Raw genomic sequence first — 19359 nt, forward strand, 5'->3', positions numbered from 1 at the left:
ACCGACAAACTCTGGAACTTCATAAGATGGGGCTTGGGTTGACCATACTTGTCAATATTAATTTTCATATACTGCACACACCGCCCCGATGCTCCCAAATTTAATATTGGATAGTCGCCCGTCCAGTATAAATAATTATTGGACTATTTGCAGCGTTGTTTCCAAACTGATTTTCCCCTGCACAATTGTCAACCAAAAGTGTTATATTGCCCTCTGTGACTCCACCCCCCATCTCACCAACCCATTCCCAAACTCATTCTTGAGCAGGATCAAATAATACCGCCCTAGCGAAATGATATTGCCCGTCATGGTGACTACCAGCAAGCTTTTTAACCACCGTGACCCCCAACCCATCAATGCCTGCCCCTAACTCTCAATTTCTGGGGCGTTATAAAATACTACTGCCATGCCAATGTTATACTGCCCAGTCAATAGACAGTACTTGAGATTAATCAGGGTTGTGCTGAAAATTACAAACTTTGGCTGAAAACTACTAACCGCTGCAGAACCATAATAACATTAACAACATCCGTCGTCAAAAACTCCCTAATATTACATACACCTCAGGGGGCAATGGTTCAGCCTCTCTGATAACAGAACTCCACTGCACACTGAGCTAGTGCCTTCCCATAAAATTACCCAGTCCGCTAGTCTGTATTACCTGGGGCTATTGCACAGTCTCTCCGACACAGTGACTCCCCCTCCGCACGTCCGTGAGCATGAACTCCACGCAGACCAGGTTCCCCAGCCCCCATCGACGGCCTCTGGCCTCAACCCATACATCACACAGTCCCCTCGATAGCACCACTAAAAAAAAAAAGAATTACAATCAAAATAAGGTGGGAAAAAATACTTCGAGGCATTGGACAACTTTGGTAATTGTCAAAGACCAGTTCTCTAACTTAGTGAATCCCAAAATATGCATAACATAACAAACCTATGAAAACTGGAACTCAATTGGTCGTAGAAGTTGCGAGAGAAAAAAAGGAAGAAAAACAACATTGTTGCACAAGTTTGTGTGGTTTCAGATGCCTGAATTTGAGAGCTCAGATTCAGTTCAAACATTGAGTGAGAAATTACTTCTTTCTCGTTCTTTACGTTACTTCAGAGGGAGCTGTTTCTCACAATGTTTTATACTATCAAAAGCTCTCTGTTGCTCGTTACCAAGTATGTTTATATTCCAACAAATATTTCGAGTAATTACCAAAGGTGTCCAGTGCCTTTAAATGATATGGGAACTGAGGGATATCCTGAAAAAATATAGGTTGATGAAGTGGTCTATTTATATCAAGTAGAGATAGCCCTAGAGCATACCTGCAATATTACACCAGGGAATATTGCTACACTCTTCACTTTGTCTGCACCCTTAACATCCTGGGTATTATTTTTAGGGCCTACCTGGGTTTTTTTTACCGAGGGGGGGTTAAAGTTTTTAGACCTTGCAAGAATGAAACTGCTGATAAAACAGGTGCTAAAAGGTGCAATAAAACCACTCTGCATACATCCTGTGTAAGTAGAAAGAAGGTTTTATGGGCTTGTTTCGTGAAAGATCAGGAAGTGTACTACAATCTTTGGGCATGTCTGACAGGGCTAAGATGAACAATTTTTACCCTAAAAAAAAGATTCTTGCGACTTGCATGCCCAAATATTAAAAAAACAAAATGCACATTTTAAGAAAGATCGTGATAAAATATCTGCATTTACAAAAAACACATCTGGACTAAGAAACAAAATTATAAACATGACTCTGTCGATCAGTGACTCAAGAATATTGTCGGCGCACGAAGAACGCCACATACATCATGGGCCCAATTTACCTTTTTTTTCAAGCAAGACTACCATGCAGTATCAGCCGCTGGTCTACACATGGTTGCTGTACCATCATCAGAAACTTACAGTGACAATTTTTTACGCAAATTTCAGACATCACTCTATTACAAACTTTTAACAATAAATCTTTCTCCACAATAAATTAAGAAGACTCTTTGTGGACTTAACATTTCCAGCCAATCACTTTTCATTCATTTCACCTTTTAGAAATCTAAGCTTTACTTTTTCAAAAGCAAAAGGACAACTTGATCACAAAGAAACTAGGGTGTCGTAGGGTGTCGTAGCATAGCAGATAAGAGCACCAAACTCAAGCTCTTGGGATTCTGTTCAGCAGAGTGTGGGTTCGGGAGTCGTGACACTTTCGTCCTTGAGCAAGCCACTTAACTATATGCTACTCTCCACCCAGGGGTAAACGGGTACCTGTGAGGGCAGAGATGGTTCTTGTGATTGATTTAGCGGAGTAGCGCATACTTGTTGCACTGGCTGTATACTCCCAGGGGACCTGAGATGGTTTAAGGAATGATTTAGGGCCCAGTGACCAGGGGTAATAATCTAGAAGCGCTTTGAGATGCCCTTCGGGTGTGAACAGCGCTATATAAAAACTGGTTATTGTTATTATTATTAACCCAGACTAAAAAAGGCGGGGAAAAACCCCTAAAAGTTCTTACCCCCTCAAGAACATTTGGTGTCTGACATTGCGTCCCCTCAGCCGCTGGTGTGTTTGTTCTCCAGCAAGACCGTGATCCTGGCTTCAGGCAAGTCAACTCTCGACAGATACTCTGAATCAAGAACAAAACAAGTAGGGTCAGGTGAGGCTGCGTTCAGATAGATTTCAGCAATGAATTTTACAGGGAAAAAACACAAAATGGGACATTGTGAAGAAGCTCTGCAAACTTAAGTAGGGCAAGGTGAGGAGAACATAAAAGTAGGGCGGGTTGAGGCAAGCTACAGATATTAAACGGATCTTATATATCCAGAGCGGAGAGATGCTATAGGCTGTTAAAAAAAGAATAAACAAATATGACCGTAAAGTGTGAAAATTTGCAACTTGTAATGCACACTTATCCACCCTACTGGGTGTTCAAGGCACAGATTGTAGTCCACACATTGTGCAGATTGGCCTTCGGACGTTGTGTGTCAGGCTACTTGGATTAAAAAATATATATATAATAATAAGAAGAATAAGAAATTGTATGCTTACATTTGTGTTACACGCCTTGACTTCGGGCCCGTACTGCAACCTGCATTGATGGTCTCCGTCTACTAGTTCACCAGGCATCGCTGTCGGGAAGCCGTAGTTGACCAGCTCAGGAGGGTTGACAAGACATTCTGCTTTGCCAGAACTTAAACAAAAAATAACAAATAAAAATAAAACGAATACAACATTGTCAATGCAAATATGATGGGTACTATGAAATCGAGCCACAGGAGGGACAATTAGTTTGTTGAGTTTTAAACATCAGTATAAACCACAAGGGAAAATTTTTGAAATGATTTTTGGGGATGAACAAAGAATTGACAAGAGTGGGATTCGAACCAACGACCTCCGAATTAACGTGCCGGCACTCTACCAACTGAGCAGAATTGACAAGAGTGGGATTCGAACCAACGACCTCCGAATTAACGTGCCGGCACTCTACCAACTGAGCAGAATTGACAAGAGTGGGATTCGAACCAACGACCTCCGGATTAACGTGCCGGCACTCTACCAACTGAGCAGAATTGACTAGAGTGGGATTCGTACCAACGACCTCCGGATTAATCTGGAGGTCGTTGGTTCGAATCCCATTCTAGTCAATTCTTTGTTCATCCCCAAAAAGAGTTTTAAACATGGCTGAAAAAGCATACATCTATCAAGCTTCATTTTATCATATACTTCCCAAGAATGTGTAATCCAATATTTGATGACTTACTCGATGTAGTTTGTGATATATTCTTGACTGCATGTCGACCATGCAAACGGATCTGTGTTCTCAGTGATCTGGTCAGCCATGATGCCTCCTCTCGATCCACAGGCATTACCATCTCCATCATGTTTCATACCAAAACTGAGAGGAAAAAACAAAATATTTGCACAATTAAAAGCTACTCTAAAACAGAAACAACCTTCAGCCAACACAACCTACAGTACACATTTTGAAGATAATGATATAAGGCTCCCCTTAAAATATTACTTGCTGATGAGGTGTTTTGGTTTTTAAGAAATGAGTAAAACAATGTAACGAAAATATGCTTTACTTTAAAAAAAAAAAAAAAAAATTATAATTTTAATAAATAATTTTTGTCACACTGAGTACTCACTTATGCCCAATCTCGTGAGCGATAGTAAAGGCAGTCGCTAAACCTGTGTCTTCATTAATGTTACAACTTTGGGACGGGTTGCACATCACACCAACTGGGGCCAAACCTGCAGATGAAAACAAAAATTAAGTCAATAAAAAAATTTCACAGAGCTATAACACATTGAGGTGGCTTATTATTACTCATTAGACCGATACATTAAGCTCCGCCCACGACGCACGTGTGAGCAAGAACACGTGATACTCTCCAATGCCTTTCTGCACAACTCTGCGCACATGCCAAGCATACACGCACGCATGTTGAACTTTATTTGTTGGACTTTCGTTGCATTGTGATTGGTCAATACGCAATGGGGCGGAGCTTGATGGATTGGTCTATTGAAAAACACTAGACCACTGGGATTGTCCATTCATCGAGTTTACTGCAACGAATCGAAATCCACTGGCAACGGACCTGTGATCCAGTGTTAATTTCGAGCCCCCAAAATATCAAGTATATTTCCAATCTTTCTGTAGTTCTGACACAGAAAACACAAATACTTCTCACCTATTGTTCCACATGGCTGATTCTTCAACATACAGATATCATATCTAAACAAAAAAAAGAAGGAGAAAAAGTAGAAAAATAAATGAATCACAATCGAATGAAGCCATGAAATTATCATCTGCAGTACAGCATTCTTTTTCATTCCTCTAGCTAAACTGTAGCCTACATGCCTGATACTTCACGGAGGCAATGGAAGCGATTGCCCTGCCGGCGTTAAATGGCAGTGTAGGAGCTCATTGCTACCCTTTTATTCCCTTAATAATATTATGAGCTTTCAATTGCGACAATTATAAAAAGATCTGGTGGAACATTCTGCACAGTAGATGCACATTTCTATATTTACAAAGTGAACAAATTCTAACAAAATAATATCCCAACATTTTCAGGCTCTCTCACATCACAGGGGTTTTTGAACACAACTGGGGGTACTTCATTTTCCTTTTCATTTGTACATACTTCAAGAAAGTAAAAACGCAAAGGGGGATCAGCAAACAAAAGTCCTTAAGGGCACTGGACACTATTGGTAATTACTCAAAATAAGTGTTAGCATAAAAAATTTACTTGGTACTGAGCAATGGAGAGCTGTTGATAGTATAAAACATTGTGAGGAACAGCTCCCTCTGAAGTAACTTATTTTTTAAAGAGGTAATCAGCTGAAGCCTTTAACACCAAGGTGTCCAACAAGGGTGATTTTTCTTCTGTCATTGTCTTCTCGCAACTTCGAGGACCGATTGAGCTCAAATTTTCACAGGTTTGTTAATTTTGTGCATGTGTTGAGATACACCAAGTGAGAATACTGGTCTGCGATAATAACCATAAGGTATCCCATGTCTCAAGTGTTATTAAATCAGAAGAAAAAAACATGTTGATGTTGACAACTCAAAGGCAGCTTCAAAAGAGAAAGCACTCCTCATTACATATTCCACGCTGTACCACTAGACATTTACAGACGTCCCTATAGCATGCTGGTTCCTCAAGGTAGAACAGTCAGACCCAGTTAACTCTGACTGTCTCCCACTTTCCACTATCAATGTTATTCCAGCGTCTGGTGTCTGTACTCTTTCAAATGTTTTCCCTACTCAAGCCAGCATGCCATGCTTTACATTAAAGGAACATTATAGAATTGTTTTTTGATAACAAAACCATTACTGGCAGTGTAAGCACTTCAAATGTAATCCACCTTATACATACATGTAAACTGACAAACCTGTAGAAGTTTGAGATCGATCGGCCTTTTGGGTCACAAGAAAAAAGTGAAAAACCGATAAAACATCATTTATCAAACATATATATTCCCTTCAAGAATCACTGTCTTCAAATATGAACTTCTCCATTTTCAAAAACAAAATCTTGAAGATCTTACACACAAAGTTACCACAAAAAATACACACGAAAACAAACCAAGTACATCAACTGCAACACTGAAGAGCCAGCTACACCATGTACCAACTAGCAAGGGGACTAATTGTACACAAGTCATGGCCAAATCAAGGCCATCCTAATTTGGAACGCTAATCCTAAAAGCCGGCTGGTAAAACTTCAAGAGAAATCCCTGATTTGGCAGACAAAGTAGAGAATGATTATCATGTCTAGAGAAGCCTGGAAATTATGCCTGAAAGAGCAGTGTAACCACAAAGTCTCAGAGACTGAAAACTAAGCTGCAACTTAATTCAATTATGCCACCAAATTTTCATCTACAACAAGTACCTTGGGGGAAGCATGCGTACTGTATGTATAGAACAAGCAAAGTTAAAGACAGTGGACACCTTTGGTAATTGTCAACGACCAGTCTTCTCACTTGGTGTATCACAACATATGCATAAAATACCACACCTGTGAAAATTTGAGCTCAATTGGTCGTCGAAGTTGCGAGATATTAATGAAAGGGAAAAACACCCTTGTTACACAGATTTGTGGGCTGAAGTCTTTCTCAGATTCAAATATTAGAGTGACAAATTACCTCTTTCTCAAAAACTACTTCAGAGGGATTCGTTTCTCTCAATGTTTGATACTATCAACAGCTCTCGTTTGCCCGTTAACAAGTAAGTTCTTATACATTGTATACTTTTAGTATTACCAATAGTGTCCAATGCCTTTAAAGGGTCTGGGTACTTTTTGTAGGACATAAAACACAATGTCCACAGATAAACATCAAACTCACACAGTTTGAAAAAAATGATGGTAGAAAGCTTCCCTTATAATATTACTTGCCGAGGTGCTGTAGTTTTTGAGAAATCATTAAAACAAGTCACAAAATTATTTCAACCTGCAAAACATATTTTCAGCTTGGACCATCCAACTTCAAACTTGACATTAAAAAAATGTGCTGAGAATTATTTTCTGTTCTTTATTATTGGTTACACTAACAGATTGAAGCCAAATTTTCACTGAGGTTGGTTCCCTTTAGACTGAATAGGCTATATCAGCAAGACCACATGTAAATCTCCTGGATGACATGTTTTAACCTAGTCAACATGAGTGTAGCACTGAGCGTGTCCACCCTTGATAAAAAACTGTCTGTAGATGAAGCCATACTTTTTTTTTTTTTTTTTTTTACAGAAGCGTTTAAAGGTGTATATGCCTTTAGATTTTTGTTCATAGGACTTGGGAAAGTAGTTCCTTGTTTATGCGTGATTTACAGCCCTCCCATTGAAGCTATCCAGGTTTCAGTCTTTCAAATAGTTTTCTTTCATGTGACATTGTCTCTAGGTGTTTAATAAACCAATGTGCACCTTTGAGAGCACCATGCATACAAACCAGGTCAAACAAGGAATACCAGACTCATTTTCAAGAACAAGGTCAGCTCGGCTTTGACAAATTGCAGGATCCCAAAGATCAGATTTGAAGGAAGGAGTGAAGAAGATTGAAGTGCCAGTAAGATGGTGTTTGGGGGTTTCTTAGGAAAACAAGATGTCACTGTCAGACACTTTGGAGGATTGGGGCAAGAGACTGTGGTGACATAGGGATTGGGATGACTAATTTGGAAAGATTGAGTGAAAAAAAGTTTCAGTGACCTAGTTAAGACAAAGGTACAATTTCATTCAGACAAGACCAGGCCTCCGCAATTGCCAAGGTGTGCTTTTGCTGCGCCTACTTTGCAAAGTTCAAATATAAATATAAATTTTCCTCAAGGAAAATTGCTGTTCCCCTTCGAGAACGAAATTCAAGTCTTACAAGACCGGTTACCATCCAACTTAAATAACTAATACATTATTTGTAACTGGCTCCAGTTATGATTACCAGCTAATTTCTAAAAAAATACTTGTTGTGCATCTATTCTAAAATGTTGAAGAGTTTGGGGTTTTCAATTAATCTTTGGTAGGGGTGGGGAAATACAGTCTCAATTTTATGTATGAGGGGCTAGAGTTTGTTTACTCAAATATTGGAGAATACACTTTTTGTGTTATGGATTTTTTTTAAAGTTCAATTTTGGGACTGATACAAAATGGCAGGTTTGGTCTTGTGTAACTCAACAGAGCAATGTGGGTCATCGTACTATTCTCAATGCGTGTATTACAATGAATGACTCGTCCTGAGTATACAAAAAGGTCACACTTAAAGGAGGAACAAACACCCCAACTGACAAACAGCAAACCAGAAGAAACAACAAGATAGCACCAACAAATATTCCCGATTAACAAAAACAATTAAAAGATATCCAACGATCCAGAAATGTTTAGAGTATGACTAAGCTTTCCTGTTTGCCATCAGATTGATGATAATATCTACTATTGTTGTGTTAGTTGACCTCGGAACTAGCGAATAGACGAGATAATTACGACAAGTGGTTTCCTCTGGTGCTCCTGAGGTACCTCAATTCTAATTCCTGTTGATTTAGAATGGAATTATAGCCTTTTTTAATTCATACCAGAGTGAATCTCAAAAGTTACAATATTGTTTGTGGCGTGTCATGGCTGAGCGGTTAAGAGCATCGATTTCAAGCTCTGGTGTTTCTGATCAGCAGAGTGTGGGTTCAAGTCCCGGTTGTGATACTTGTGTCCTGAAGCAAGGCACTTAATTATTGCTTCGTCCTTCAAATGGGACGTAAAGCCGTTGGTCACGGTGTGTTGTGTAATGCACGCAAAAGAACCCAGTGCACTTATCGAAAAGAGAAGGGAATCACCCGGTGTTCCTGGTTTGATTGACAGCTTATTGCGCCAAAGCACCTTGTAAACCATTACATGGTGCTATGTAAAAGGAGTAGGTCTCATAATTAAAACGTAGTCCAACAATCCTTGCAGAAAACACTAAATGTGCACTTAGAAACAACCGTATAACTCATCCTACTCTTGAGATAAGACTAGTCTCAACTCTTTGTGAAATCCATCCCTGATCAACCAATGGATATGTATTGGCAACTTCACCTCTAACCTTTAAAGTAAAGCGAAATAACAAAATCATTAATTCAGGAAATCTCCTGACAACTCAGACCTGTCAAAATTAAACTTTTCAAAATGGAAGACATATTTGTTGAGGGCCAGGAGAACATACATTGGTCTTTACAAGGAAGCAAAGATCTTTGATTTTCATAGCTCATAGCTCTCTTTCTAAAAAAAAAAAAAACAAAAAAAAAAAACACAATTTTTTAAGTGACCTTTTTTTCTTGTCAAACCCAGCCCTGCTTTTGATTTTCAAGACACTAACAATAATTAATAGTGGCTTTGAACCGTGCCCAGATTTAAAACGGACCTGAACAAAATGTGGAGCCCATCAGTGGGTTTCCTGAGTTGGAACTTTGACAGAGCAGCTACTGTTTTAAGATACCAGTTGCCCGTCTAGGGACTGCCATAATAGAACCCAGGTGTTGATTGCTGAACTTGGGATAAATTCTAAGTTGTTACCTGAAAACACTGAGCCTTTACAACCTACCTTAAAGGGACACGTTGCCTCGGATCGTGCAAGTTGGTCCTTTAAAAGCATTTAAAACCGTTTGTTATACACTGAACCTAAGCCGAAAGCCATGATTTTGAAAAGGACCATTGCTGATTCCATGTAGACAGAAGAAATTTATGCCTCAATGTAGTACTGCATTGAGGCTTGGATGAAAGTGATAGCCTGGTCCTATTTTAGTATAATATGCAGGATTTGTATTTGGTTATACGGGGAACCTGACCAACAGGGCTTTTACTGTCAGGTTCCTTTGAGTAATTGGTGCTGACTGAAGGGGGATCGGACTATTTCTCAGCCACACTTTCTTTGTGTTTGTAATGGCAGGCTAAAACCTAACTGATCTGTAAAGTTGAAGTAGTATTACACTCATGCAGTACTTAAGTACTAAAGGAAATAGTCTTATTGTGCTTAACCAGAAGTGATACGTCATTGATTCCACATTGCGTGACGTCTATTTGTAACTGTTATCTAAAGTGGAAGGAAATTTACCTCAGTAGACAATATCAACCAACAGAGTTTAAACCCAAAGCATTGTTGCATAATATCAACAATGATATCTAGAATGATTCAACAAAGAAGAGACAAACCGGAACCTTTTCCAAACGGAGATGGCAGCATTTCTGATTTCAGATACCATAGAGCTTTCCAACAATGAAAAAACTGTTGGGTTATTAAAGAAAGAATACTACTCCAGAAAGTATCAGCTAGGCTTGCATAGTCTGTTCATCAGGATATAACACCAAGAAATCAGGTGTAGACTAGTCTATATTTGGTTGGATGTTGGGAGATGGGTTGGATGTTGGGAGGGGGGAGGGGCTGGGGTGAAAGGTTGGGTGTTAGCGGTTGGGGGTTCTGGGTTGAGGTTTGGGTGTTCGGGGTTGTGGGTTGGGTTCAAGTTGGGAGTTTTGAGTTGGCCCTGGGGTAAAGGGTTGGGGTTGGGGTTAAGGGTTAAAGGCTTGAGGCTGGGGAATATTTTTTTTTCTGTCTGTAACCCTACCCAGTGAAACGATTAGACTGGCCCACCTAGTCCTTGTATGAAGCTGAGTATCTCAGTGCTACACTTGGTACATTGTAACACCATGGAGCTCTATCAGGTAACACTAACCCAGCGAAACGATTAGACTGGCCCACTTAGTCCTTTGAGGAAGCCGAGTATCTCAGTGTTACACACATGGATGACATTGATGGAAGGATATGAACATTTGCATCTGCCCAATAAATCATTTAGGAATCTGCGCCATCTAGAGGAAGGATTTGGTAGGACGATCAATCGTAGAGGAAAATCCTGTTTTTGTAAGACACTCTGAGGGAAACGACAAGACTTGAAAGATCAATGATAAATTGATGGGAAATAGGGAGGGGGTCCATTTCCTCATGTTTTATTGAAATGTACTTATATTAACTTGATTTTCTCGAACAGTACATGCAGGGGCTGATCTTGGTTATGGTCCATGTACCTGCTTAAGACACTGTATATCTTAAAACAGACTCTTCACAAAGTATGGGATACAGGGAATATAGCTCTTGTTCATATTGAAAGTGGGGCCAGGAGGGGGCATAGGTACGCTCCATGGTTTCGTGCTTGTCTTCACCTCTGTGGACCCTGATTCGAATCCCAGATCAGAACCTTGCTTGTGCATTGGGTTGTCAGTCCCTGATTGAGAGTTCCCCCCTCCCCCTATTAGGAGTTCCCCTTCCACATCCTAAACTGACATGTCCTAATAGTCTTCTCTACTTTGGATTTCTCAGGTCTACGCTTTACACTGCTATTCACTTTTGGGGTTCCTTGATCAGGCTTGAATGCTTTGTTTTTGAAAGGGCAAGGGCACCAAAGCATTTTCTCCTTGGTAAAGGGCACCCTATGAGAAATTGTAAATTTCTCTCGGAGCATTTCAAGGGCACCAAGGCAATGACCAGGGGGCATCGAAGCAATCACCTTCACTGTGCCTTCATGAAGTAACAGGCATGTTTGTTTCATAACCAAAGAATACAACTAGAAAGACAGAATAAAAGCACATCAAAGATCAGGGCTTCTGTACTAGTGATAAAAATAGCACCTGATTTTAAGCTGACTGAAAAATCTTAATTTCAGATACAAGTCTGAATTTTCTCATCCGTGTGATACATTCCTGAACGTCAGTCTGTAACAATAAAAATTGTCCACCCCTAACAATGTATACATTTCCCAATGTGCTAGTCAGCACATACCATTCATCTTGAACAGCAGTAGTTCAAAATGACATTCCTACAGACACCTTGTTGTACATTATTTATGTCTTGTCAGTAGTTTATTTGGTTTACAGAAGATCTGGGCAACAGGTTACACTTAATAGACATTCAGGGCAGTCACCAACCTGTGACACCGATCATTCTGACATCACCGATTCTAAGGCCTGTGAAATACTCTGTGCACCGGTCTTCTAAATACGGCACAGAGGTGACTTGATTCAAGTCCCATCCTCGTTCAAGTCCCATTCTTGTGCGAGAGGCACCTTAGCGTATCCACCTTCAAAATGAAGCTATTGCTCGGAACTTGACGGGGTTGTTCTTCCTTCTTGAAAAATCTCCCCAAGTGAGGAGATGTACAAAACCAATGGGAGCATGGAAGCGCTGCCCCCGTCGGTAATTCGTTATACTCTGTGACATCACAGTGCAAGACATTGTTAATGCACGCCTCTAGACAAACGGGCCAACTCATCAGCAGGCAAGGGGATGTCATTGAATTGCACTTCCCAAATATTTGAAGCTCAAATTTTGCAAACAATTCAGCAAATAACAAATGAAAGAGTTTTCTTTTTGAAAGCATTTGATTGGAAAACTTTAACAATAGTACATTACATTTAGCCTCTAGCTACCAGGCAATCCCAGTAGTCTAGTTGGTAAGACACTGCTCTAGAATTGCAAGGGTTGTGGGTTTGAATTCCACCTCAGTAAAATGCCAGTGATACTTTTTTTTCTCATGACTATTTATTTTCACAGAATATACTTAATATACAGTGTGAACACACATCCGTGTTTTGGTAAAAAAACAAAATTGATATTCTTCATCTCCGATGATTTACTATTGTTTTTGATCATCATCTGTTGTAACACTGCTCTGTGCAGAGACAAATTATTGAGTTTTAACTATTTAATTTATCAACATGCCATTTTCTTTTTTGGCAATAAATTACCATTGTTTCAGACAGACAAATGAAAGTTTTATGGCCTCACCAGTCCAGGTTTGGCAACTTTTTAAGGTCAAATCTATTTTCAGTATTAATCTTTTTCAGCACTCTAATACTACAAGTAATAATAGAGGCTGTCTGCCAATAATAGACCATAATTGAGGAAATCATATTTTTGGTTTGAATTAAGTTCCGGTACTTCATCTTTGTGGGGAAAACAACCACATCTGGAATTGTCATTGAAATGATCAGCCGCCGTTGATTAAGGTAGTACATGGCTTTTGGTATTATTTTTAGTGTGAGTATTTATTTAGCCACTCACAAGAAACAAACATACAAGCATGTAAAAAATACTACAACAAAAGTAACTGAAGATGCAGTTATTTCATAAAATGAGGTCAAGGGTTACATTATACAAAGAGAACGGTAGGGATTCAAACTCACAATCCGAGGCCCCAACAAGTTTAGGAACAAACTGGGCCAGGCTGGTAGGGGGAGATTGAAAAAATGAGAGGGAAGCAAAGGAATGCTTAGATAGGAGACCAAGATGAAGAAAAAGTGTCGAAAGACACTATAACCAACAGTTTAGAAAGAGCTTGGCTGGGATTTGAACCCCCCAAACTTGAGGCTGTAAGAAGTTTAAAAGAATTTAAGTTTGGTGAATAGAAACGAGAGGTGTGAAAGGGATTCCATTCTAAGATGGCCTAGATAAACAACAATGCAAATACTGATTGTTTAGAAGAAAAACAATTGTGTGGATTCGAACCTACAATATGAAGCTACAAAAAGTTTTACAAGAAAAAACAGAGGGAAGCTGGTGGAGGGGGATTTAGAGGCAAATAAACAGTGGCCTGGGTAATCAAAAGCTATTGTTAAAATACTAAATTACAGGCCATTAATCGAGAGCTTTAGTAGGGATTTGAACCCACGTTCTGAGTCTGCAAGAAGTTTTGCTTGGTGTATGGAACGAGAAACAAACATTTTCTGACCATCCTCCCCTACTAGTCCTCCCCACCCAAAAAAGTGTCCCGTCCCATCCCTATGAAAACTTTGAATAACTGGAACAGTTAATTTCAATGGAATGTCAAAATCATGTTGACATATTCTTAATTGACAAATTATTGATAAAAAACACACAAAAACAAATCACAACTAATCTGACCAACAAGGTAACCTATTAGCGAGGAACAAAATTGACCTCTCACAGAGCGGCTGAAAATTAGAGCTTGTTTTCAGGGTTGTTTTTGTGGTTAATTTAATTTAGAAACTCATATCAAACAGGAAGTGTTGGACAATACTTCATGGGAAGTTTTGATAAGTTGAAATTAGATTTTCGTCAATAAACTCTCGGTGGTGGTCAGAATGGTAGTGTAGATTGAAGGGTGAAAGATTTGATTTTAATGTGAGACAAATACCGCCAACTTTAAAGGGTTTGGGTACTTTTTGTAACACGTCCTCAGATTTACATTTAACTTACACAAATAAAGATAACGATATAAGAAAGGTTCCATTAAAATATTACTCGCTGAGGTGCTGTAGGAAGCGCTGATTCTGTGCTTTTGATAAGCAGAGCCATGAAATTGGGCCCTGATCAAAATATCAAGTTGTTGTTTCTTTTTAGAACCACAACTCAACCCGACCACAACTCAAGCTGACCACAAAACCTTAACTACTTTACCTTTATAAATGTAATTTAGATTAAAAGTCAATAAATGTTTACTAACTTGACTGAGTTATGACTCCACCCCAAGACCACACCAGTAAAGCCAGAAGAAAAAGAAATAACTCAACAACAGATCCTCCACCAAAAGCTCTTTTGAAAGCTAATGGTGTAATTTATTACGCATTAGGACCAAGCGTCACTACATTCCTGTATACACAGAGTACCACTTGACCAAGCACTCAAAAACACAGGAATCCAAATGATTAACAAAGACAGAGACCTGATGAAACACTTGACATTCCAAACAACCTCCACTTTCACAACTTCTACAGAAGTGAATTTTTCACCACTCATTCAAAGCAATAGGTTACCCAGCTGCTGCTTAGTAAATTTATCCGCTTAGCAACAATAGACAGTGAACCGGTCACTACCAATGTTAAGATAATGACAAGGCAGCCGGTTACCTGTTTCTGCTGAGCAATAACTTCATGTGCTAAGTAAGTTTGTGTTTAAAGCCTTACTGATGATGGACCAAGAATAGCATTTCCCTAAAAACACATCTGATAAACAATGCCCCCAAAAAGAAAGTCTGAAAAAATAATCCCCAGAATTTGTTTTTAATTTCCTTAACACCCCCCCCCCCCCCCTTCCCAAGCCAGGATCCCTTGCTTTCCTACAAGAAAGTTAACTTTCTTCACCCCCTTCGGGAAATAAAACTCTTCCTGGAACTCCATATGGTTCTGTATGTTTTGGAACCTGGCCATCTCCTCAACTACATGTACGCCCTCAAGGGGATCTCACCCAGACAAAAACGCCAACAAAGATGGTCTGCAATTCAGTAAAAGTGTCATAACCTTAGCCTAAAACTGAGTCCAAGACAAACACAAAAAGCAGAGATTTTCAGCTCGAAAACTCAGACTTAAAATCAGAACACTGAGATACATCTAAACAACTAAGAATAATATCAGACTAATAACAACACATCCAATTATGAGAGACAGAAATCAAACTGTGCAGAGCCAAATTTCATTGCGTTACACAAAATCATTAAGCAAAATAAAAACTACGCTAACCAGAATATGGTAACCAGTCAAGATATCATTTCACGTAATGATGTACCCGGTTTCCTGCTTATTTTTGCTTTGCAGAAAGAAAGAAAAATTAGCAAATCTATAAAATTGAGACCTAGTTTAAACATAACTACTGTAATCCATTCGCAGCGTGGTCTTGCAGCAACAAAACCTGCATTCCACCAAGGCAACAGTATACACAGTTTGTATAAAATTCTTTTCTATCCAAGTTGAAAAGAACACTACAGAATTTGTTTTTGCAAACAAAACTTGAGAAATGTGAGATTGTTCGGCCATCTGGGTCACAAAAAAATTGTGGGAAAAAAAAAGATTACAGTTTTGCATGACATCGATTTAGTACGAGAAAAATGAATAAAACAGGTGATTACTTCCCATCAAATATGACATTTCAGACGGAAGTTTTTCAAGGGACGTTTACTGCTATCATCATCATTAGACTGTGTAATTTTAACGTCAATCTGTGATCTTAGACAATTTTTTTGTCCTACCAATTCTGTAATGTTCCTTTAACATAAACCCATCAAGGTTAACACCCACTACGAGCAATCACTTGGAATATTTGGAGTAAATACGTCACAGAAGGCTTCAACTTTCTCTGAGTTGAACCTCAACTCCCGGCTAAAGAAAACTTCTTGAACTCAAGGTGTTCGCTCAATTGATACAATTTCTTTATGGTTCCCCTGGGTAACATTAAAGTAAATCATATTTCTTTATCCATCTTAATTTAATATTCTGACCTTCAACTTGTGGATACTCTGGGGGGGATTTGGTATATCTATTCCCCACTGATTGCCTCTCAAGCAGTGCGCTGATTGCTATTGCAGGTCATTGGACCAGCATTCAAGATGAATAAAAAGGATTCAGATACTTAAGTCCACACAGGCTTACATTAAACTTGCACCGTTTAAAGATAATTATAATAGAAAGCCTTACCTTAAAACATGAGGTGCTGTAGTTTTTGAAAAGTGGGTAAAACAATGTCACAAAAAAAAATTTCGTCTTAGTTTGAGCATGAACTTGTTTTTCGTCTCACTGAGACGAAAATAATTTGTTTGACTTGTTTTACTCATTTCTCAAAAATTACACCACCTCTGCAAGTAATATTTTAAGGTCAGGTTTCTATCATCATTATCTTCAAATTTAGTGTAAATCTGTGGATATTGTGTTTTGTGTCGTACAAAAATGACCCAAACCCTTAAATGTTGACAGTAATTAAACTCAATATTGCTGGGTTAGGGGAACAAGGGTACACTGTAAGTGTTTTGCAAAGCACACACCAACGTTTATTCAAGTATAAGAACAAAAATTGAGTGCTATTAAACACAAAGCTGTCCGCAAGATATATTGTGAGAAAATAGAATTAGCTGTTGCAAACTGCCTACCAACTAAATGGACCTATGGTATAAATGCAAACATGGCCTGAATTACGACCCTACATATAGTAGAGTCTTCCTCAAAGGCTAAAAGACTCTGCTAGGGTTGATTTGCAGGCCTTTACCCTTTTTTTTTTTTACATTTGCAATTTGCATTTGCAGTTTGTATTGTATGCCTTGAACTTGCCACAGCAACCCAAAGCATAAATGTCGCTTGCTTTTGTTTGTATAATTGGAGTGCCCTTGACCATGACCAAAATGTTTCCTTAAAGATCAAGAAAAACGTTCAAGTGTTCATTTTTTATGATTTGGGAAGTGGACACACCCTGTCCCAATAAAAGTTGTTGACAGATTTCTGCTCATTCAATTCACTTCTCATTAACAACCTCTTGATATAACCCCTTCATTAAATATCTCCTTTCTTTCTTAGATCTCTGTCCCCCACTTTGAGAGGAGTTTCTGGGCGCCTCAAAAGCGGGACAACTTCTCACCCCTTAAGCAGTCCCAACGGCTGTCAAACCTCAAATTGGACGAGACATTATTAGAACGAGCACAAGCCAGCCAAATAGTCATTTTTGTTGAAACATGCTCGTAATTCAACACGCCATAGTTATGTGTGGAAAATTTCAATTTGTTTTAAGAGTCTGCAACAAACATAATTCCGTCTCATGGGAACAAGGATCAAGTTTTATTGGGGGCCAGGTGACATGAAAAGTATTATCGACTCTAGATTCAAAGAGAAAACAACTTCACTGAACCCCAACTGTCTTTTTCTCTGATCTCCCATCACAAATTAGTGGAAACTAATCCAATATCGAAGACGGACTCTGAAGCAAGAACAGAATATAAATTAGTAAATCAAGGGAATTAACTGTCACACGAGGCAACTTTTGCAGGCAACTTGGGGGCATCCATGTTGCAGTCGCATGCTACAGGACAACTTTGGTAGTACTTGAGCCATTTTTCAAACAATGTCATACAATCGCAAGAAAGAAATGTGAACATTGAAATGTGAATGCCTATTTATTTTGGACCCAAGACCAGTTTGAATCCTTCAAAAGTTGTTCACAAGCTATCTTAAATAAACAAAGCTGTAAGAGCTTAGGTCCCACAGTCAGCGATACACAAATTAAGAAAGACAAGAATTTAGAGTTAATTGCTAATTCGTCTCTTGGGTCCACACGCACACCAAAGAGACAACTCCACAAATTGAAACGTTTCATGATGTTCCAAGGTTAGAAAAGGGTAGTTTGTCGTCAGATAATGACCCTTAAGTATCTGAAATTCCCATCTGAAGCTTCCTGCAAGATTCTGCCAGTAAATCCCCCCCCCCTTGGACCTCGCCCAAGACTGAAGAGTTTTGCTGGGCAAGGATAAATTGCCGTTAGGCCAGAGTCAAGGGGAGTCTATCGGACTCACTCTCTCATGTTGTCCTCAGGAAAACAGACTCCGAACCGATCTAACAAGCCTTTAAGAGATTACAATTCAAGAGGAATGGATGTAAACAAGTTGGAAGTTGAGAAACTACTGCCCAGATGTTAACCATTAAGTTTATTTTGTTCAGACGGAAGGCTTGGGTAAAAACGGGACTTAGAAAGGAAAGTTGAGGTTTTTGCTCCCTCGTTGTCTCAACGAGCAGGTTTTTCCGTTTGTTGTCCCAAGCACTAACAACTTCCTCTTTTAGAAAAGTACTGTAAAGTATGACTTTGGAGGTTTGCGATTATTCAACTATGATTTGTTGGGGAGGGGTATGGGATTTTTTAAAGTCAAGTGACATTTTACAATAGTGAGTAGGAGAGGTTTGGGTGCAGTCAAACTTTTAAAGCCAATTCAGTCACATAGTCAGTTGCTTCAACACACAGCCTAATCCTTATAGCCTGAACATCTGACGTCACACTTCAAGGATCGTGAACAACGCCAGATACCAGCCTGACCTGATGCCACCAGATGTACCTTTGACCTCATATCAATTTCACAGAGATTTGCAGTCAATTCACACGTACATGTACACATTATAACATGATGTACAAACAGCATGTCCACGCTGCATGCAGACAATCGCAAGTGCAAGCTGACAAAATCAACGTCACCTCGGACCCACTACAGATACGGAAAGCTTACGTCATTTATCCGATGAAATCATTGTATCCAATGAAATCATGGGGCCTGTTGTCTTAGACAAACCTGTCTTTATCCTTGTGATAAAGCCAGGGGACCAGTCTACTTATTCCTTACCTCAACAGAGGCAGGTATATCAGTTACAAAGTTATGACCACCTGGTTTGAAGTGACCCTAACCATTTATTTTCAGCTTTTCAATTTGAAGTAGCAGTCCCACTAGAGTAGTTAGATGGTGACTGATAGGTGCTCCAATTATGTTGAGATTTTGAGTTTCTCTCATCACTGTTAACCCATCTACAATGGCTATAGCCTAATGAAGGTCAGGGTGGAACTGGGCTAAGGGAACACTGAAAAGGTGGTACTATGAGTTTCTCTCAT

At 39.2% G+C, this 19359-nt stretch overlaps 1 protein-coding gene across 6 annotated transcripts in view; it reads right to left on the minus strand.

Annotated features, from left to right (window-relative positions):
- Window positions 1–19359, minus strand: part of LOC139945746 (A disintegrin and metalloproteinase with thrombospondin motifs 6-like) — a 100982-nt gene that overhangs the window by 15296 nt on the left and 66327 nt on the right. For all 6 annotated transcript variants that reach the window (XM_071943134.1, XM_071943132.1, XM_071943133.1 and 3 more), the window contains 6 exons: window positions 4678–4721; window positions 4132–4237; window positions 3744–3878; window positions 3032–3173; window positions 2499–2609; window positions 662–807 (listed from right to left, as the gene is read on the minus strand). In XM_071943134.1, coding sequence (XP_071799235.1) covers window positions 662–807; window positions 2499–2609; window positions 3032–3173; window positions 3744–3878; window positions 4132–4237; window positions 4678–4721 — 684 coding nt within the window. The remainder of the gene's footprint in view (window positions 1–661; window positions 808–2498; window positions 2610–3031; window positions 3174–3743; window positions 3879–4131; window positions 4238–4677; window positions 4722–19359) is intronic.

Source organism: Asterias amurensis, chromosome 13 (genome assembly GCF_032118995.1).
Source record: "Asterias amurensis chromosome 13, ASM3211899v1".
In the NCBI taxonomy this organism is placed as follows: domain Eukaryota; kingdom Metazoa; phylum Echinodermata; class Asteroidea; order Forcipulatida; family Asteriidae; genus Asterias; species Asterias amurensis.